The 22,487-nt window shown below is 44.6% G+C and overlaps 1 protein-coding gene across 4 annotated transcripts in view; it reads left to right on the top strand.

The window, feature by feature from the left end:
* Window positions 1-22,487, top strand: part of DYNC2I1 (dynein 2 intermediate chain 1) — a 102,183-nt gene that overhangs the window by 10,453 nt on the left and 69,243 nt on the right. Inside the window, exons 1-4 of one of the 4 annotated variants that reach the window (XM_073677674.1) lie at window positions 1,626-1,817; window positions 15,995-16,048; window positions 20,341-20,415; window positions 21,611-21,935. In XM_073677674.1, coding sequence (XP_073533775.1) covers window positions 1,803-1,817; window positions 15,995-16,048; window positions 20,341-20,415; window positions 21,611-21,935 — 469 coding nt within the window. In that variant the 5' untranslated portion in view covers window positions 1,626-1,802. Of the gene's footprint in view, window positions 1-1,625; window positions 1,818-15,994; window positions 16,049-20,340; window positions 20,416-21,610; window positions 21,936-22,487 lie in introns of those variants that run through there. The other 3 variants (XM_073677678.1, XM_073677675.1, XM_073677676.1) reach the window with 3 other exon arrangements.

Raw genomic sequence — 22,487 nt, 5'->3', positions numbered from 1 at the left:
GATGTGATTACTGTCAGTAACGTCTTTACCTTCTCCCTATATTAAACGTCCAACCTAAAAAGTCCTCAAATACAATGCCTCAGCTAGGGGTCCCCTTACACAGTGCCTGGTCAGAGGGTTATTATATACAGTGCCTCAGCTAGGGGGTCCCCTTATACAGTGCCCTGGCCAGAGGGTCTTCATATGCAGGGCCGCAGCTAGGGGGTCCTCTTATCCAGTGCTCAGCCAGAGGTTCTTCATATACAGGGCCGCAGCTAGGGGGTCCCCTTATACAGTGCTCAGCCAGAGGGTCCTTATATACAGGGCTGCAGCTAGGGGGTCCCCTTATACAGTGCTCAGCCAGAGGGTCCTTATATACAGGGCTGCAGCTAGGGGGTCCCCTTATACAGTGCTCAGCCAGAGGGTCTCAGCTAGGGGGTCACCTTACACAGTGCCCTGGTCAGAGGGTCCTTATATACAGTGCCTCTGCTAGGGGTCCCCTTATACAGTGCCCTGGCCAGACGGTTGTCTTCATATACAGGGCCGCAGCTAGGGGGTCCCCTTATACAGTGCTCAGCCAGAGGTTCTTCATATACAGGGCCGCAGCTAGGGGGTCCCCTTATACAGTGCTCAGCCAGAGGGTCCTTATATACAGGGCTGCAGCTAGGGGGTCCCCTTATACAGTGCTCAGCCAGAGGGTCCTTATATACAGGGCTGCAGCTAGGGGGTCCCCTTATACAGTGCTCAGCCAGAGGGTCTCAGCTAGGGGGTCACCTTACACAGTGCCCTGGTCAGAGGGTCCTTATATACAGTGCCTCAGCTAGGGGTCCCCTTATACAGTGCCCTGGCCAGACGGTCGTCTTCATATACAGGGCCGCAGCAAGGGGGTCCCCTTATACAGTGCTCAGCCAGAGGGTCCTTATATACAGGGCTGCAGCTAGGGGGTCCCCTTATACAGTGCTCAGCCAGAGGGTCTCAGCTAGGGGGTCACCTTACACAGTGCCCTGGTCAGAGGGTCCTTATATACAGTGCCTCAGCTAGGGGTCCCCTTATACAGTGCCCTGGCCAGACGGTCGTCTTCATATACAGGGCCGCAGCAAGGGGGTCCCCTTATACAGTGCTCAGCCAGAGGGTCCTTATATACAGGGCTGCAGCTAGGGGGTCCCCTTATACAGTGCTCAGCCAGAGGGTCTCAGCTAGGGGGTCACCTTGCACAGTGCCCTGGTCAGAGGGTCCTTATATACAGGGCCCCAGTTAGGGGGTCCCCTTACACATTGCTCAGTCAGAGGGTCTTCGTATACACTCACAAGCTACAGGGTCCTCATATACAGTGTCTTGACTAGAGGGTCCTCATATACACTCCTCAGTTACAGGGTCCCCTTCTACAGTACACAAGTTAGTTCCCCATACACAGTGTCCCAGCTAGAGGGTCCCTATATACGGTGCACGTAAGTGCCCCCATGAACACTGTCCCGGCTACAGGGCCCCCATACACATCGCCACAGACAGTGGTGCACTGTGCTGCTCACTGTATAAAAGTCTCTCTCTCACATAAAGTTCCCAACTCAGAGAACGCCAGACAGGTAAGGCGCATGCGCACTGAATAATTGTGAACGCGCACAAAAACTTCTCGTGAACTGCTGCGGTTGCCAGGTAGACTGACGCCGCCGTTGCCGTGGAGAAGCTGCTCATGCGCAAAAACAAGGAGTCTGGGTGTCATGGCGCTGACCCGTCTAAGCAACAGAACGGAGAGTCTCTCCTGGTAACGGAAAGAGCAGGAGCTGGAGGCTCAGGCTGATGGTCCAGAAGACGGGCATAGGACCATGCAGCCCGACAGGGTGAAGTATACAACCATTCATACACGTCACTGTACACACTAGTGCTGTAGCTTCTACATTGTCTGGCAGGCATCCTGTGACTTGTAGTTCCTCAGTAGGTGGCGCCAGAAGGTCACTGAGTCTATGGAAAATAAATTGCTCAGGGGAAAATAATTTAGGGGTTTGGACAGGACTGGACATGTCCGTTCTCATAGGGGCAGCTCCACCGCTGTGCGCAGGTCGTGTGCGGTACTGCAGCCAGGCATCGGTCACTTCAGTACACAACCTGTGTCCAACAGTTGCAAACTCTTAATATCCATATTAAGGATATTCTTATTGTTATTTATTCCGTCAAACCTACTGAGAGACTGCTAATGTGCCGCTTTTTTTCCAATAGACTCAGCGGGGTTGAATCTGTACCACTGTCTCGATCACATATCTTTTTGATGACTTTTTATGCATATGTATGTCTGTTTAGGGGATAATAGGGTCAAAGAGGGAAAGCCGACGTGGAGCGCGGGCAGCAAACTGTATGGCTAGGGTGTTAAACCTCCGCTGTTAGGGCTCGCTCTCACTTGCGATTGAATTGGACAAATGTAATCTGATAAAAAATCAGATTGCATTCGGACCAATTTAATCCTATGATGGTGTGCTCAGTTGCGTTTATTTTTCCAGCGCCGATCGGATTGCGATCGGGCTGGAAAAAAGTCACAGCATTACTTACAGCAGATGTTCTTTCTGATGGAATCGTTCACTTTTCCTGTCTTTTCCATCCAGCCCTGATGACTTCTTCTAGAAATGATTTGTTTGCAACAAATAAACATTTAATTTCTCACACTTTCTGTGTTGTCCCCATTTATTCCCAACTACTCAAACACCTCATTTTGCTGATACCCTAATGCTGAGCTGCTTCCGTATGTGTCCCTATTACTGCACCTGCTGTGTGACATGGGAACAGTAACACTTCTCCTGTTAGTGCCCCAGGTAGTAATAACGCCCACCATAGTGCTCCCTATGGAGTAAAACATTCCTTTTGTGCCCTTTAGGGTACGTCCACAATTGCATATATAAAGTACCGTATATTCCGGCGTATAAGACGACCTGGTGTATAAGACGACCCCCCTACTTTCCTGTTAAAATATAGAGTTTAGGATATATTCACCGTATAAGACTACCCCTTTTCCAACGCATACCAAACACCGGTAAAAATTAAAAAAAAACAGATTTGAATTTAACATGGTCCTTTTTTAATTTAAATTCTTATGACATGCAGTTATATAGCAGGAAAACTGTCACTCATAAACATATTAAAATAGGGGGGACCCCACGTCATTTTTTGGGGGGGTCCCCCATTCTAATAGCTAGTAAAGGCTAGGTATTCAGCTGGGGGCTGATATTAGTAGCCTGGGAAGCTCCGTGGGTATTACCCCCTTCCCAGACTTCAAACATCTGCCCCAGCCGTCTGCTTAACCTCCGCTAGAGACTATAATGATGGTGGATCCCACGCCAATTTTCTTTTTAAAAAATCCTTTATTTTAACACTAAATGACAATTGAGGGGTAATAAAGATGCAGTCCCTAAATTATTATTAATTTTGTAATTAATTTTTCCCAAAAATGTTGACGTGGGCTTCGCCATATTTTTGTGTCCAGCCAGGTACAGTAGGCAGGACCGGGTTGCCCCCAACCACCAGCTGCCTATTTGTACCTGGCCGGACACAACAATATAGGGAAGCCCTTTTTTTTTTTAATTATTTCATGAAATAATTAAAAAAAAAAGACGTGGGGCTTCGCCCTATTTTTGTGTCCAGCCAGGTACAACTAGGCAGCTGGGGGCTGGAATCTGCAGCGCAGGGAGACCCAAGCTTTCTGGGCCCCCCCCGCTGGAAATTGCAGTCCGCAGCCACCCCGGAAAATGGCGCGTTCATAGAAGCGCCATCTTCTGGCGCTGTACCCAACTCATCCAGGGCCCTGGTGCGGTGGCTCACTGGGTAATAAAGGGGTTAGGGCCAGCTTGGCATTATCAGCTGGCCCTAAGGCCGAAATTCATGGGGTCACGCCAATATTAGACATGACCACCATGAATTTCTAGTAAAGTAATTAAAAAAAACACAACACCCAGAATAAAGTCCTTTAATTGAAATAAAGACACAATTTTTTAATGTTCTAAATTAAACCATACTTACCATCACGCCCATTCCAGCTGAAGCCAACGATCTCCTGCAATAAAAGTAAAATAATAAAGCAACCTCATCCTTACCTTTCCATGGTTCCCAGGACCGGTCCAGCTCTGCTACATTCACATGACAGGCTGCACCGCAGCAGAACGCTGCCGTTCAGCTTGCCATGCGGCAGACACTGAGAAGCGCAGGCATGCTTGCGCTCCTCAGTGTCTGACTGTGACGGCATCCAGATGAGCCGAGATCATGTCCAATGAACTCGGCTCACCTCATGCACGTCACTGACAGCGTGGGAAAATTCTCCTGCTCCCCGCATGCGCAGTAGAAGTTTCCCACGCTGTCAGTGACGGACGTCCAGGAGGTGAGCTGAGTTCATTGTCGGCTCATCTGGATGCCGTCACAGCGAGACACTGAGGAGCGCAAGCATGCCTGCGCTTCTCAGTGTCTGCGGGATGACAGGCTGGATGGCAGCGTTCTGCTGCGGTCCAGCCTGTCATCTCGATGTAGCAGAGCTGGACCCGTCCTGGGAACCATGGAAAGGTAAGGATGAGGTTGGTTTATTATTTTTCTTTTATTGCAGGAGATCGTTGGCTTCAGCTGGAATGGGCGTGACGGTAAGTATGGTTTAATTTAGAACAATAAAGAATTGTGTCTTTATTTCAATTAAAGGACTTTATTCTGGGTGTTTGTGTTTTTTTTAACTTTGACTATGGGGTTAGTAATGGGGGTGTCTTATAGACGCCTCTCCATTACTAACCTGGGCTTGATGTCAGCTGGCATTATAAGCTGACATCAACCCCAACCCTATTACCCCCTGCCACCGCACCAGGGCAGCGTGGAAGAGCGAGGCTAAGTGCCAGAATTGGCGCATCCTATGGATGCGCCATTTCTGGGGCGGCTGACGGCTGGTGTTTCTAGCCTGGGAGGGGGCCAATATTCATGGCTCCCTTCCTGGGCTATTAATATCAGCCCCCAGCTGTCTGCCTAGCCTTTGCTAGCTATTAAATTAGGGGGGACCCCACGTCATTTTTTTTGGGGGGTCCCCCATTTTAATAGCTAGTAAAGACTAGGTATTCAGCTGGGGGCTGATATTAGTAGCCTGGGAAGCTCCGTGGGTATTACCCCCTTCCCAGGCTTCAAACATCTGCCCCAGCTGTCTGCTTAACCTCCGCTAGAGCCTAAAATTAAGGGGAACCCCACGCCAATTTTTTTAATAATAAATCCTTTATTTTAATACTAAATGACAAGTACAGTAACCAACACTATCACTGTACTTCATATATATGTGACTGACATGTTTCTATCTATCTAATCTATGTGTGAAGCTCTATTCTGTCTGTTATAAATTGTCGGGTACCGCTGCTGAATTGCCGGCCGGCTTTTTTTAAAGAGACGGTGCATGAAAACACTATTATTTGTTTTAATAAATCCTTTACACTAAATGACAAGTACAGTAAGCAATACTGTCACTGTACTTCATATATATGTGACTGACATGTTTCTATCTATCTAATCTATGTGTGAAGCTCTATTCTTTCTATTCTAAATTGTCGGGTGCCGGCTTATGCCGCTGCTGAATTGCCGGCTTTTCATATATTGTCACAGAAGCGATGCGAACTTCCCTGCTCCGGACACAGCGCAGCGCTTCTGTGACAAGTGAAAGCTGTCGGCACAGAAGCCCTGCGCTGTGTCCGGAGCTGGGAATACGCAGCGATGTGTCAGTTTCAGCACAGAAGCGCTGACTGTCTGGACCTACCGCCGCCGTATTTTAACTCCCTCCACCTTATATTAACTCCGACATGGCAAGGATACGGCCACGGCAGCTTATTAACACCCCCAGAGTATCCCCGCATGTCAATTTCTGAAACTTTAAAAGCATTACCGGCGTATAAGACGACCCCAGACTAGACAGAAGATTTTTCAGTCTTCAAAAGTCGTCTTATACGCCGGAATATACGGTAGCTGAGATTCTCAGCCAGAAAAGTTATAGAGTGTCAGGCGGTTTTTCCTCACCTAGCATCTGTATTACATGCGTTTTCAGCTTTTACATAGAGTAATTCTCGGTCATTTCAAGCTAGTTTTCTATACTTGTATTTAGCTAATAAATGAAAAAAAAAATTGCTTGGGATACCCCCTTATTTTTATTAACCAGGGAAAGCCAACACCTTAGAGCTGGTCTTATTAGTCTGGCAAGGGGGCAATAAACATCGAGCTTCCCAGGCTATTAATATCAGCTCACAGCTGTCTGCGTAGCCTTTACTGGTTATTAAAAAAAGGGGGGACCCCCCCCCCAAAAAAAAAGAATGATGTGGGGGTCCCACCTTTTTTTAATAACCAACAAAGGCTAATCAGACAGCTGTGAGCTGATATTAATAGGCTGGGAAGGAGCCATGGATATTGGCCCCCTCCCAGACTAATAACACCAGCCCTCAGCTATCCCAGAAATAGCGCATCCAACGCCTGCAGTGACAAGCACTGATGTCAAGAAGGTGACTGAAGTTCATAGCAGATGAACCCCGGTCACCTTACTGACGTCAGTATGAGAAATTTGTCATGCTTCGGTCACCTTGTCACCGTAGGCGCTTTCTCACGCTATAGTCAGTGTGTTCCGGCTGGCATACTGAGCGGTCACATGACTCATGTCATCAACACACCATCCGAATGTAGCAGAGTTGTGGATCGTCGTGGGACATGGGTTGGATTTACTGCGGACCCCTTTGGAATATTTGATGTTTTAAAGGTAATAAATAGGTGAAAGAGGATTTGGGAGTGTTTTGTTCAAGTTAAGGACTTTGCTCTGTGTGTGTTTTCTTTTGCTTTAAACTTGCGGGGTTAGTAATGGGGGGTCTTATAGACGCCTCTCCATTACTAACCCCTGGGCTTAATGTCAGCTGACATTACAAAGCTGACATCAACCCCAAAACCATTACCCCACTTGCCAATGCATCAGTGCAAGTGAGGAGCCGAGGCTAAGCGCCAGAATTGGCACATCTATTGGATGCTCCATTTCTGGGTAGCCGGGGGCTGGTATTATTAGTCTGAGCTATGGCCCCTTCCCAGCCTATTAATAGCAGCCCGCAGCTGTCTTAGCTTTTGCTGGTTATTAAAAATAGGGGGACCCCACGTGATTTTTTTGTGCCCCCCTTTTTAATAATTAGTAAAGGCTAAGTATACAGCTGTGAGCTGATATTAATAGCCTGGGAAGCTCCCCCTTCCCAGACTGTTAAGACCAGCTCTCAGCTGTCTGCTTTCCCTCAGCTGATTAATAAAACTAAGGGGGACCCCACGCCATTTTTGTTTTCTTTTATTTATTTAATTATTAGCTAAATACATGTACAGAAAGCTACACACGCACTGCACTAATTATATATCTCAATTTTAAATTTTTTTGGGAATTTTTCTCTCTATATTCTATTCTGATGGTTTACGCTGTGAATTTGCTGTACTTGGCTGATGAATTGTCGGGTTTCCTATGAGATGGGTGTGTAAAAATTGCATGGCACGCGCATAGTCCATGTGCCATGCGATCCTTTTTTTCTCTTACCCATTGACTTGCATTGGTGAGTGTCGGCCGTTTTACGCGGCCATACGCAGCATGCTGCGATATGTATATATATTTTTTCCCTCACCCCATTTCCAAGTGACGAAAATCTTGCAGTTGTGCACTGCCTTATCGAATAACATTGTTACGAGTGCAATGCAATTTTTTTTTCTTCTTCTTTTCTTCTCACTTTGCACTCGCCGATTTTATATGCCGATGTGAGCAAACCCTTAGGCTATGTGTGCACGATCAGGATTTGAAGCAGAAATTCCATGAGTGTTTCTGCATCTCTTTGGCAGGAAAAATGCTGCGGAAAAAACGTGGGTTTTTTTATGCGGTTTTTGAAGCGTTTTTTTTTTTAAGCGTTTTTGTACATCAATGAATGCTTTTTGGAGCTAAATAAAGTTATTTGGTGGGACATTGCTTAAACCCTTGGATTACCATCAGAACTGGGGTGAGTATATAATTTAAATGATTAAAGAATGTGTCTGTTGTATTTCAAATAAAGTGTTTGCTCTGTGTGTGTGTGTGTGTGTGTGTGTGTGTGTTTAACTTTTTACCTTACTTTAAGTAGGTTTGGTCATTAAAAGGTCTGATTAACACCTTGTCATCACCAAACAAAAGAGCTAGGTGTCAGCTAATCCAATTCACCCAATCTTCATTAGCATTTCCATTCATGTCATTTATGCGGCTGCTGTGAGCTGCTATTTTTAGCCTAGGAAAGTGCCATTTGCAAACATGGTCCTGGCCATTATTAAGAGCTCACAGCTGTTTCATTAGCCGTTACATCCCCACGAACAGCAACAATCAGCGCTTTGCACGCAGCGTATTTTTGTTGCGTCCAAAACTCTGTGTTCTAATGCCGCCCTTTTGTTGTCGGTACATGTGAAACCACCGCATATAATGACACTTCAATCGGTTAAAATCTGCAGCGGAGACTGGCGTGTCTGGTACAGAAATTGAGATGCTGCGGGTGTGTTTAGGTACATGGCCACGATCAGGAGACGCTGCAGGTTTGACGCTGCGTGTTTATACAGCATCAAATCCGCAGCGTCCAGATGTTACAGCATAGTGGATGGGATCTCTAGAAATCCCATGTCCATCATGTGTGCATCAGAGGTTGCGGATCACCTGTGGACACTGACATGCGGCGCGTCTTTCAGGACCGCAGCTTGTCAAATTCTCGTGCGGAGTCGCTAGTCTCCGCAACAGAAATTTGACCACTAAAATGTATTGAATGCGGTAAATCTAGTGAACACATGTGGATTTAAGCAACGTTTTGGACTCCGCAACAAATATGCGTCCAAAGCGCTGCTATGTCCGGATCTTGGGCACAGAACCTTAATTTAAAAAAAGATTGCATCGGCTCCCGTGTCTTTTTCTAACCAGCAGAGGGAAAGCCGACCGCTGGGGGATGATATTAGTAGCTGGGGAAGGGGCCATTAGCCAACAATGTTCCCTGGCTATTAATATCAGCCCACAGCTGTTTGTTTAGCCTTTACTGGCTAGATTACAGGGGGACCCCAGAAAAAAATTGATGTAGGGTCCCCCTATAAAATCTAGCCAGAAAAGGCTAAACAGACAACTGCGGGCTGATATTAATAGCCAGGGAAGGGGCCATGAATACTAGCCCCCGTCCGCAGCTATTAATATCACCCCTCAGCAGTCCCAGAAATGGCGCATCCATAAGATGCACCAAATCTGGCGCTTAGCCTCCGCTCTTCCCAGTGCCCTGTAGCGGTGGCGAGTGGGGTAATGGGGCTGAGGTTCAAGTCAGCCTTGTATTGGCGGCTGACGTGAATCCCAGGTTAGTAATGGAAGTCGTCTATAAGATGCCCCCATTACTAACCGCGTAGTAAAGTGGTCTCTGCTTTTTTAACCCCTTTAAAGCCCATGACGTACTAAAATGCGTCTGTGCCCTGGGCTTTAAGAGCCTGACCCGTATTAGTACGTCATCGCGATCGCGCGCGCACACAGGCTGTGCGGGCGCGATCGCCGCCGGGTGTCAGCTGATTGTCACAGCTGACACCCGGTACTATGTGCAGGGAGCGGTCCAGCACCGCTCCCAGCACATTAACCCCCACAATGCTGCGATCGAAGTCGATCGCAGCATTGCGGTGGCAAGGGGAGGTGATCGGTATACTGACCTCCTCTTTCGGCCTCCAGCGCTGTCTGCCGCGGCTTCCCGGGTGTTGCCATGACGACACGATGTCGTCATGACAACAACCGGGTCACCAGACAGCAGTAAGATTGTTTGGACATGCGCAGTGCATCTCCAAACAATCTTCTCCCTGTCCAGCGCTGACTGCCTGCATGGCACAGGGATGGTGCTGCATTCCTGTGCCATGCAGGCGATCAGAATAAAAAAAGGTGAAAGTCCCATAGTGGGACAAAGTAAAAAAGTAAAAAAAACTCCCAGAAAGTGAAAAAAAAAAAAACTGTAAAAATAAAAAAAATAAAATAAAAAAAATAATCCACTAAAAATAAAAATATAATGTACCCATCAATAAATATTATTATGAAAAAAAACCAAACAAACAATAAAAGTACACATATTTGGTATCGCCGCGTCCGTAACGACCTGGCCTATAAAACTGTTCCACTAGTTAACCCCTTCAGTGAACACGGTAAAAAATAAAAATAAAAAACAAAGCAAAAAACAATGCTTTATCATCATACCGCCAACCAAAAAATGGAATAACACGCGATCAAAAAGACGAATATAAATAAAAATGGAATCGCTGAAAACGTCATCTCGTCCCGCAAAAAACAAGCCGCCATACAGCTCCATCATCCGAAAAATCAAAAAGTTATAGCTCTCAGAATAAAGCGATGCAAAAAAATATTTTTTTTCTATAAAATAGCTTTTATTGTGTAAAAGCGCCAAAACATAAAAAACGATATAAGGCTGCTTGCACACGATGCGTTTTTCATGCGTTTCCGCTGCGGAATCCGCAGCGGAAGCGCATCAAGAAACGCATGGTAATCCGCACCCCATGGTCCCCAATGGCATTCTGCAATGTCAATGCACATGCTGCAGATTTTTCCGCAGCGTTTCTGCAGCGCTCATAAATCCGCAGCATGTTCATTAATTTTGCGGCAGCGCAGCGGAAGCTCCGCCATTGACTTGCATTGAGACTCATAATATCCACGTCTGTACATTTGTACAAGCGGATATCATGCGTCTCAATGTGCGGATGGTACCCAGTTCTGGAGGAGAGGAGACTCTCATCCAGACCTGGGTACCATTGTACCTGTAAAAAAAAGAATAAAATAAAAAATAAAGTTTATATTCACCTGTCCGGAGGCTTCTCTCTGCTTGCCGGCAGCGCTTCTCCTTCCAGGACCTGAGATGATGTCGCGGTCATGTGACCGCAGTCTGTCTCGCGAGAGCCCGGCAACCAGGAAGAAGCCAGGACGAGCGCTGCAGCACACGCCGGGGCATCGGGGGTGAGTATAGCTTTATTTTTTTTATTTTTACGGTCACACTGTATAAATCCATGCTGTTTGCATGGATTTATATAGTGTGACCTAGTTGTCAAGCACTTTCCAAGTGATGCTATCGCCTGGAAAGTGCTTGTCAGTCCATATGCGGAAACACATGCGTTAACGCATGTGGATACGCATGTGAATCCGCATGTATTCTACAGGGAAAACGCATGCACAATCTGCATGCGTTTTTTCTGCCAGGGAGATGCAGAAATGCTGCAGAAATTTCCTGCTTCATTTCTGCATCGTGGGCACATAGCCTTAATGTGGTACCGCTGTAAACGTACTGACCCAAAGAATAAAGCCACCTTATCAATTTTACCACACGCGGAGTAGAGTAAAAAAAATGTAAAAAAAACACTTCCTGAATTGTTGGTTTCTGTTTATTTTGCCTCCCAAAAGCTGGAATAGAAAGCGATCAAAAAATGTCACATGCCTGAAAATGGCACCAATAAAAACGTCAACTCATCCCGCAAAAAACAAGCCGCCACATGACTCTGTCGGCCAAAATATGGCGATGCAAAAACTAGATTTTACAAAATATGTGTCTTTTTAGTGTGTGACAGCTGTCAGTCATAAAAACCCGATATGATTCTGGTATCGCTGTAATCGCACCGACACGAAGAATAAAGTAGTCTCATCACTTATACCGCACGAGGAACGGCGTAAAAAATAAACGCTGGGGTTGGGGTTGTGCTAATGTTAGGGTTGGGGTTGTTTTTTTTTTCATAAGTAAAAAAAAAAAAAGAAAAAAAGATGATGATATGACGACTAGTGTTGAACGCAAGTGCTCGCTACTTGAGTTTGCATCGGGTGCTCGGATATGCACTGATTGATTTGTAAACATGGTGTCCGCTAACAATTTGAGCCGATTTTCCATTCAATTTGTTAGCGGACACCATGTCGCGTTTGGAGAGCCCCTGATGTGCCTAAACAGTGGAGCTCCCCCACAAGTGACCCCATTTTGGAAACTAGACCCCCCCAAGGCACCTATCTAGATGCATAGTGAGCACTTGGAACCCCCAGGTGCTCCACAAATTGATTCGTAAAAATGAAAAAGTGGGAAAAAAAATACTTTTTCATTTTTTACGAATCAATTTGTGAAGCACCTAGGGGTTCCAAGTTCTCACTATGCATCTAGATAGGTGCCTTGGGGGGTCTAGTTTCCAAAATGGGGTCACTTGTGGGGGGTTTCCACTGTTTAGGCACACGGGGGCTCTCCAAACACAACATGGCGTCCGCTAATTATTCAAGCAAATTTTACAATCAAAAAGTCAAATGGCGCTCCTTCCCTTCCGAGCCCTGCCGTGCACCCAAACAGTGGTTTTTCCCCACATATGGGGTATCTGCGTGCCCAGGGGAAATTGCACAACAAATTTTGGGGTCCATTTTTTCCTGTTACCCCTGCGAAAATAAAAAAAATTGGGTCTAAAGTAACATTTTTGTGAAAAAAGTTAAATGTTCATTTTTTTCTTCCACATTCCAAAAATTCCTGTGAAGCATCTGAAGGGTTAATAAAGTTCTTGAATGTGGTTTTGAGCACCTTGAGGGGTGCAGTTTTTAGAATGGTGTCACTTTTGGGTATTTTCTGTCATCAAGACCTGTCAAAGTGACTTCAAATGTGATGTGGTCCCTAGAAAAATGGTTTTGTAAATTTTGTTGGAAAAATGAGAAATCGCTGGTCAACTTTTAACCCTTATAGCTCCCTAACAAAATTAAATTTTTGGTTCCAAAATTGTGCTGATGTAAAGTAGACATGTGGGAAATGTTATTTATTAACTCTTTTGTGTGACATATCGCTCTGATTTAAGGGCATAAAAATTCAAATTTTGAAAATTGCAAAATTTTCAAAATTTTCACCAAATGTCAGTTCTTTTTCACAAATAAACGCAAGTGATATCGAAGAAATTTTACCACAATCATGAAGTACAATATGTCACGAAAAAAACAATCTCAGAATCAGGGGGATCCATTGAAGCGTTCCAGAGTAATTACCTCATAAAGTGACAGTGGTCAGAAATGTAAAAATTGGCCTGGTCATTAACGTGCAAACCACCCTCGGGGGTACAGGGGTTAAATAAAATATACGGCCAGAATAAAGTATTTTAATGAAATAAAAAACACACGGTTCTAAAAATTTTTTCTTAAACGCCCAGTCCCCGAAGCCTTTGATCTTCTGAAAAGAAACGTAAAACAACAATCATATCCCACACCTGTCTGCCGTCACGATGCAGTTCACAATTACCGCCAAAGATTGTCCCACGACAATCCGTGTCACTTCTACAGCAGTGACATCAGCAATCACTGATGTTATTGCTGTAGAAGACAGCAATGTACATTGACAAAGAGTGTAAAATAACTCCTGTCAGTGCAGGAGTGAGGTCACTGGGGTTCATCAGCTGAAGATCAGCTGATCAGCTCCGGTGAACTTACCAACATGGGAACATTGCTGAGACTGTTCCCACGGTGAGGTCACGTGAGCGATCAGATGATCGCTCACGTGAGCGCAGGTCCTGGAAGCACAGTACACTGCTGGGAGCGAGCGCGCTACCCGCAGTGTACCGCCGGGGACCAGGAGGACACCGGGGGGCGCCGAACAGGTGAGTATAGTGTAATTTATTTATTTTCTTTTTTTTTAACCGCTTGGTAGCCAGCTTGGCTGAGGAGAGTACTGCTCCCCCCAGCTGCGCCATTCTCGCTGTTATCCAACCGCTGATCCCGCTGAAGAGAGGAGTAGTAGTCCTTCTCTCCCGACCCGGGTACCACCCGAATCGTGTTTCCACTGCAAATTCGCGGCCATTGGCTTTAATTGAAACGCAGCAGACCCGCAGGTATAGATATTATACCTTTTTGCTGCAGTTCAATTCAAGTCAATGGACGCGAATTAGCGGCGGAAGCGTCCGCACAATGGTCATGCTGCGGTTTTTACCGCAATGGTAATCCTGAGTGGAAATTTCTGCATCATGTGCACAGCACATCAGGATTACCATTGCCATAGCTGGCAGACCTATTAACAAGCGTTTTCGCAGCTTTTCCGCGGTGGAAGAACCGCTGCGAAAACGCATTAAAAACGCTATGTGTGCACATAGCCTAAGATTGTAAATTCACCTCCTGGAAAATATTAATACTCTCTGTAAGAGTCCTAGAAAAATGATTGTGCCCTCATTTTGCCGGTTACAATACCCTTAGTTGTCCAGTAATGTAATCGTGCCTTCAAAGTGCCCACCTAACATTTAATATTATTTCATGAGTACCATTAAAATGTAATAGTGCTCACTGTGTCCCCTTAGCAATTAATAATGCCGCAAGTGCCACAACAAAAATAATTATGCCCCGAGTACCTACACATATAGTTATAGCGCCCCCTGAGTCCACCATATGTAGTAACTGTGCTCCCTGAATCCCACGATGTATGCACGCCAATAGTGGTGGTTGCTCTGTGTGGGCTCCATGTTATCAGTAGGCCCAAGGCTTCTGCCTCCCTCGCCATCCCTGATTCCTCCGCCTGCTGAATAGCGCTGTGTATACAGTTTAGGAATTAGACATTTTCTTCCTCCTCCCTCCGTCCTAGTGATCATGTAATCGCTGTGTGCTAGGAAAGAAATGGAGCAGCTGGGTCTAAGCAGGCCCCGACCACCTCTGCAGTGGAGGCAGGAGGCTGAATTTTCCCTGTAACTGGGGCATATATGCTGGCCACTGCTACAGAGGAAATCGGCACTTTTAAAGTCAATGTATTTAAATATTAAAATGCCTGAAAAGTCTTTTCTGAGCTTATAATGGACAAAATGTGTGACATAAATTAGGAAGGAAAGAAAAGTCACTGACTTTCAAAATAGCTTTTTCTAGATCTCCAACATATAAAAATACTAGTTACAGAAAGAGAAACATAAATTAAAATGGATTTTAATGGTTCACGTATTCCTGCCTCCTCTCTCGATATTGGCAAAAAAAAGAGCATATTCATCAAATGTAGGACTCTCATAACCAAAATATTCTTGGATTGTGAATGTCCTACATGACTCATGTGACCACTCCGGTCGTCTTCTGAAGGTTGTGACCTGCTGGATCTCTCCAGTGTCTGCTGGGCCATCCGGAAGTCACTACTCCATGTAAGTGTATGAGAGCCAGAACAAGGATCCCATAGACTTACACTGAGAGCTTGTGACTGTTAACTGTCACTTCCGCGTCAGAAGATGACAGATCCAGACCGGAGTGGTGCCAGAAAGAACGGAAGACGGCGGCTGGTAAGTATTTTACTATGGGGAGGACATTAATGATACCACTCCGGCAGTAAAATAAAAGTACAAACAAACCGTGGAGTGGTGTTTTAAATGTGCACATCACATATAGATCTAGGTATGTCTGCTGAAGCCATGATTGTCTCCCATAGCTGATCTGCTCCTATCTTCCCTCCTCTACCTGCACTTTGCTTTGTCTTCCACCCTATTTTATCTTTGAAAAATAATGTTGAAAAAATGTTCAATAAAAGCATAAAAAAAAGAAATATAAGAAGGTTGAAAAATTTGGATCACAAGAAAAAAAAACAAAACGGGAAACCTAATTGAATAACCAAACGATAAAATAATTTAAAGCTCAAAACTGCATGTGCAAAAAAACCTCCAAAAACATTAAAATGTACTTGGGTCATGAAAGGGTGAAGATGATCCTACGTTACTATGTAACCTTTCATAAACTGTCAGTGTGGACTCTTAGAGGTTGGGATTCATCTATTCTGGGATCCAGAATGGTAAGTCTGCTCATTTATGGAGCAGGAGATGGCGGCGTATTCCATATAAGTATTGGCCGCTATACCGGTTGTTTTCTGGTTCACCCAACACAGATTTCGGCTGTATAAAATGACATTTTCTGTAAATACTAACTATAGCGATGCCCCGTTTCTGCACTGCACGTTCTCCTTATTTCTCTGTATTTATGCAGTAGAAGGTTTTTCATATATTTCATTAAACTGTTTGTTTGTATATTTTGTAGCATAAATCCAAGGAGGATACCTGGAGGACCGAGGAGCTGAAGAAACACCTGAAGGTGATGCATTACTTCTCTGTAAATCTTCCGTCTGCTCCCTGCAGCTTATATCCTCCCCGGATGACTCCTGTATTCAAATTAAACCCAAATAGCTATCGGCGAAGCGTAGCGTTCTCAGCAAGGTCATAACCTAGGAGACAGCAGAGAAATAATATTACTTATAAAAATGTCATAAATTGTATAAAACACAAATAATTTCATACGTGAGCACACATCTATTAGGGTATGTGGACACGATGCAGAAATGAAGCAGAAAATTTCTGCATCATTTCTGCATCTCCCTGGCAGAAAAAACGCATGCAGATTGTGCATGCGTTTTTCCTGCGGAATACATGCGGATTCACATGCGTTTCCACATGCGTTTCAGCATGTGGATTGACAAGTGCTTTCCAGGCGATTTTAGCATCACCTGGAAAGTGCTTGACAACTAGGTCACACTATATAAATCCATGCAGCCGGCATGGATTTATATAGTGTGACCCGAGAGAGTGGTAAAAATAAAAAATAAATGTATACTTTACCCTCTGATGGCCCGCGCTGTCCTGCTCAATCCGTTCTCCCTCGCCGGCAACTTTGAATTGAAAGACCTGCCGACGTCAGCGTCACGTGACCCGTCACATGACTCTGACGTCAGCGCAGGTCCTTCAACTCACTGCAAAGTGCCGGGAACCAAGCAGGAGCGGAGCCTGGGCCGACAGAAGGTAAATATACATTTATTTTTTATTTTATTCTTTTTTTACAGCTTTTTTAATGGTACCTGGGTGTGGAGGAGACTCTCCTCTCCTCTACACCCGGGTACCATCCGCACATTAGAACGCGCCAATAGCGCAAGTACAAATGCAGTCTTGCGGAATTGGCGCATTCTAAGGCTGAGTTCACACGATGCGTTTTTAATGCGTTTCCGCTGTGTTTTTGCAGTTGCGTAAACGCCGCGGAAATGCATTAAAAACGCATGGTAGAAGGGCAGCAATGTTCCCCAATTGAAATCCGCATGTGCTGTGCCCATGATGCTTATTTTTCCGCAGCGTAAACGCTGCGCTCAAAAATCAGCAGCATGTCAATTAATTTTGCATAAACGCGGCGTTTTCGCCGCCATTGACTTGCATTAGAACGCGCCAATTCCGCAAGATTGCATCTGTACTTGCGCTATTGGCGCGTTCTAATGTGCGGATGGTACCCGGGTGTAGAGGAGAGGAGAGTCTCATCCACACCCAGGTACCATTAAAAAAGCTGTAAAAAAAGAATAAAATAAAAAATAAATGTATACTTACCTTCTGTCGGCCCGCGCACCGCTCCTGCTTGGTTCCCGGCACTTTGCAGTGAGTTGAAGGACCTGCGCTGACGTCAGAGTCATGTGACGGGTCACGTGACGCTGACGTCGGCAGGTCTTTCAATTCAAAGTTGCCGGCGAGGGAGAACGGATTGAGCAGGACAGCGCGGGCCATCAGAGGGTAAAGTATACATTTATTTTTTATTTTTACCACTCTCTCGGGTCACACTATATAAATCCATGCCGGCTGCATGGATTTATATAGTGTGACCTAGTTGTCAAGCACTTTCCAAGTGATGCTAAAATCGCCTGAAAAGCGCTTGTCAATCCACATGCGGAAACGCATGTGAATCCGCATGTATTCCGCAGGAAAAACGCATGCACAATCTGCATGCGTTTTTTCTGCCAGGGAGATGCAGAAATGATGCAGAAATTTTCTGCTTCATTTCTGCATCGTGTGCACATACCCTAATGCAAGTCAATGGCGGCGAAAACACCGCGTTTACGCAAAATTAATTGACATGTTGCGGATTTTTGAGCGCAGCGTTTACGCTGCGGAAAAATCCGCATCATGGGCACAGCACATGCGGATTTCAATTGGGGAACATTGCTGCCCTTCTACCATGCGTTTTTAATGCGTTTCCGTGGCGTTTACGCAACTGCAAAAACGCCGCTGAAACGCATTAAAAACGCATCGTGTGAACTCAGCCTGAGTCTGCTGTATGGCAGGTTGTCGCTGTAAAGCCACAGAACGATTATGTGGCGACTATGACTCTGAAACTATTGCTGTACTAATAACATAACGTAAAGACTTAAATCTCTTTATTTTACTTGTCCCGGTCCATGTAAAGAGTCTATAAATTCAAAGACATGGAGACCTTCAGGTCCAACATTAATTATATACAGTACAGGCATCAAAACTATGAATTAACACGTGTAGGAATTATATACTTAACAAAAAAGTGTTAAACAACTGAAAATATGTCTTATATTCTAGGTTCTTCAAAGTAGCCACCTTTTGCTTTGATGACTGCTTTGCACACTCTTGGCATTATCTTGATGAGCTTCAAGAGGTAGTCACCGGAAATGGTCTTCCAACAATCTTGAAGGAGTTCCCAGAGATGCTTAGCACTTGTTGGCCCTTTTGCCTTCACTCTGCGGTCCAGCTCACCCCAACCATCTCGATTGGGTTCAGGTCTGGTGACTGTGGAGGCCAGGTCATCTGGCGTAGCACCCCATCACTCTCCTCCTTGGTCAAATAGCCCTTACACAGCCTGGAGGTGTGTTTGGGGTCATTGTCCTGTTGATAAATAAATGATGGTCCAACTAAACGCAAACCGGATGGAAAAGCATGCCGCTGCCTTCAATTTTGGATAAATCCCCAACAGTGTCACAAGCAAAGCACCCCCACACCATCACACCTCCTCCTCCACGCTTCACGGTGGGAACCAGGCATGTAGAGTCCATCCGTTCACCTTTTCTGCGTCGCACAAAGACACGGTGGTTGGAACCAAAGATCTCAAATTTGGACTCATCAGACCAAAGCACAGATTTCCACTGGTCTAATGTCCATTCCTTGTGTTCTTTAGCCCAAACAAGTTTCTTCTGCTTGTTGCCTGTCCTTAGCAGTGGTTTCCTTGCAGCTATTTTACCATGAAGGCCTGCTGCACAAAGTCTCCTCTTAACAGTTGTTGAAGAGATGTGTCTGCTGCTAGAACTCTGTGTGGCATTGACCTGGTCTCTAATCTGAGCTGCTGATAACCTGCGATTTCTGAGGCTGGTGACTCGGATAAACTTATCCTCAGAAGCAGAGGTGACTGTTGGTCTTCCTTTCCTGGGGCGGTCCTCATGTGAGCCAGTTTCTTTGTAGCGCTTGATGGTTTTTGCAACTGCACTTGGGGACACTTTCAAAGTTTTCCCAATTTTTCAGAGTGACTGACCTTCATTTCTTAAAGTAATGATGGCCACTCGTTTTTCTTTACTTAGCTGCTTTTTTCTTGCCATAATACAAACTCTAACAGTCTATTCAGTAGGACTATCAGCTGTGTATCTACCTGACTTCTGCACAACACAACTGATGGTCCCAACCCCATTAATAAGGCAAGTTATCCCACTTATTAAACCTGACAGGGCACACCTGTGAAGTAAAAACCATTTCCGGTGACTACCTCTTGAAGCTCATCAAGAGAATGCCAAGAGTGTGCAAAGCAATTATCAAAGCTAAAGGTGGCTACTTTGAAGAACCTACAATATAAGACATATTTTCAGTTGTTTCACACTTTTTTGTTAAGTATATAATTCCACATGTGTTAATTCATAGTTTTGATGCCTTCAATGTGAATGCACAATTTTCATGGTCATGAAAATACAGAAAAATCTTTAAATGAGAAGGTGTGTCCAAACTTTTGGACTGTACTGTACGTCTGCCTTGGGCTTCATTAAAAATGTAGCACCCTTTGCCTTTTATATGCTTTTTGTTTCCTAGCAGGTTGCTGGCTGCAGAATGAGTTAACCGAGAATCAGTCAGTGAGGCTATTTTGACAAAGAGTTTATAGCTCTTTTCTATGTCTTATTCTAAACTCCTCTCAGATTATTCATGATCACATGCAATTTCAGATCTCCTTTGATGTAATCTGTGGTCATAGTTCAACTGAGAGGAGCTCAGAAAAAGACAGATATAAGAGTTATAAACTCTCTGTGTGATGAGGTTCACTGACTGATGCTCCAATAACTCATTCTGCAGCTGTAGACAGGGAAGCATAGAGGCTATTGAAAGCAAACAGTGTAAAAATGTTAATGAATCCCATCTACAAAAAATATTTTTAGCCCAAAATACATGCATGTAAGTAAAAGCAAAGCAACAAATAAAAAATATATATATATACAGTCATGGCCGAACGTGTTGGCACCTTTGAAATTGTTCTAGAAAATGAAGTATTTCTCACAGAAAATTATTGCAATTATACATGTTTTGTTGTACACATGTTTATTTCCTTTGTATGTATTGGAACAACACAAAAAGAGAAAAAAAGGCGAATTGGACATAATTTCACACAAAACCTGCAGGGAAGGTAACCGGAAACTATTGTCACGCAAGGTAAGGGAAGGAATAAGTGTAAAACGACGGAAAGAGGGGGAAGGAAGCCCAACAACTAGGGAAAGGGGGAGTGGAGACACCTAGGCAGATCTAATATCACCCTGACTACCCTACCGTCCCTATATAGGTTCTGCACCTATCGCCGAGCAGGAACCTAAACCCTGAATGTCCCTAGAGCTAGGCCCTAGATAGGGAGGGGACTGGGTGAGCACTAGTCAGGCCCCACTATAAACTAAAGACAACAAGGTAAACAAACAAAGGGGGAACACTTAGCTTGAGCAGACACCAGACAGATAACGCCAACTGTCCTCCAAGGGCACCAAAGGTGAGGCTAGCTGACTGCTAGTGATCCAAGCCTGCCAGAGGTACATAGAACTATCACCGGCTACTACAGTATCTGGAGAAACTAACTACCAAGCAAATGTGTGTCAATCAGCAGCAGAAGGTGGAGGTCGCTGCTGGGTCCTAAAGGGAGAAGGATATAACTATACTACAAAGATAAGAGGATCAAGAAGGCGTCTGCAATGCCAAGCACAGTGACCTTCTACAGCTAGAGCCAGAGCGACTGTCACACCTGACACACCCGTGACAACTATACTGTCAGCTGCCAGAGGGAGGAGGAGACTGATTCTCTCCAGCAAATAGATTAGATTAACAGCAGCTCTAAGAGGGAAAAATAAATGCAAAAATGACAAAAAAAAGTTTTTAGCATTAGAAACACTGTATATTGCTTTACAACTGCTGTTGACAGCCTTTCAGGTCTTGTGTGAAAAATGAATCATAGGATGATCTCTTTAACCTGTCGCATGGCTAGTCTGCCCCTGACTCTGCTTTGTCTTCATCTTCAGTGTACAACTCAGCTTTGTAATTTCAATGGCCATAAATGCTCTGACTTTTTTGGCATTTACAATTATGAAGTGGATGATAACCCATTAACACAATTTTCCCATTTTTGCTTTTTTTATTGTCTCATTTTTAAGTCTTTAAACTCTGAATAGATTTGAGATAATAATAATAATCAGCGAGGCGCGATGTGAGAGCGACTGCGTTACTGCACTGACACCATGTAAAAAACAAATAATTTTAGTTGTATTCATACAGTTATAGAGGTTAGCAGGTTATTACTATACAAGTTTTTCTACCTTTGCCAGATGCCCCCAACGGCCTAATTGTGTTTGCTTTTGACTCTGTTTAGACCATGCAGTCTGACAGCGGTAATCATAGGAGACATAAGGAAAGAAGTCATCTGAGAGAGGAAGATGAGCATACGCGACGCAAACATAGGCCTGATGAGAGAGAGCGACCAAAGTATCAAGGGAGAGATGGACATACTGAGAAAGGGAAGGGGGATCATCAGGAGCAGCGCAGGGAGAGGGAGAAAGCCAGAGAAGGAGACCAGGACAAACATCGTGTATCAGAACGGCACCGAACCAGGGACAGAGAGAAAACCAGTGACAAAATGGAAGAATATGGAACATATGATCTGGGCAGAGAAGAAAGGAAGATGAGAGACAGTCATGGTAAGTGCCATTATCTGACAGTCAGATCCTGCCAGTGCCTATGTACCATGATAAAGAAAAGCTGCAGAAATTAAACCAGTAATTGTTGTAATTGGATTTAAAAATATATATATTTGTTTCTTATCCTGAAACCACTTTTTTTCGCATAGCAGTAATCTGAGATGAAGCTGAACCTGCTTAAATATAAAGACTTCATTATCTTGGGAAAGATCACGAGCAGAAGGCTCCAGTTTAGGCCAAAATGGCGGGTGCCAATCATTGCCATGGTACCCTGAGGTCATCTGATAACCCCAGCGTACGGTGGTCTGTGAGATCCGCTATATCCCGAAAAAATTAAAACACTACAGGTATCGGAAAATGGCGACAAAAGCAAAAAATAAAAAAAATAAAAAAAATGTTTTCATACAAATTTATAACAAAAATTTTTTTCACTACTTAATTAAAAAAAAATCCCTATGCATGTTTGGTATCTGCGTACTCATACTGACCCAGAGAATCATATTACCCGGTCAGTTTTACCATACACTGAACATGGTAAATAAAACACCCAAA

This window comes from Phyllobates terribilis, unplaced genomic scaffold (genome assembly GCF_046119375.1).
Source record: "Phyllobates terribilis strain yellow unplaced genomic scaffold, ASM4611937v1 Scaffold_4__5_contigs__length_816908805, whole genome shotgun sequence".
NCBI lineage: Eukaryota > Metazoa > Chordata > Amphibia > Anura > Dendrobatidae > Phyllobates > Phyllobates terribilis.
This window is presented reverse-complemented; position numbering and strand designations above follow the sequence as displayed.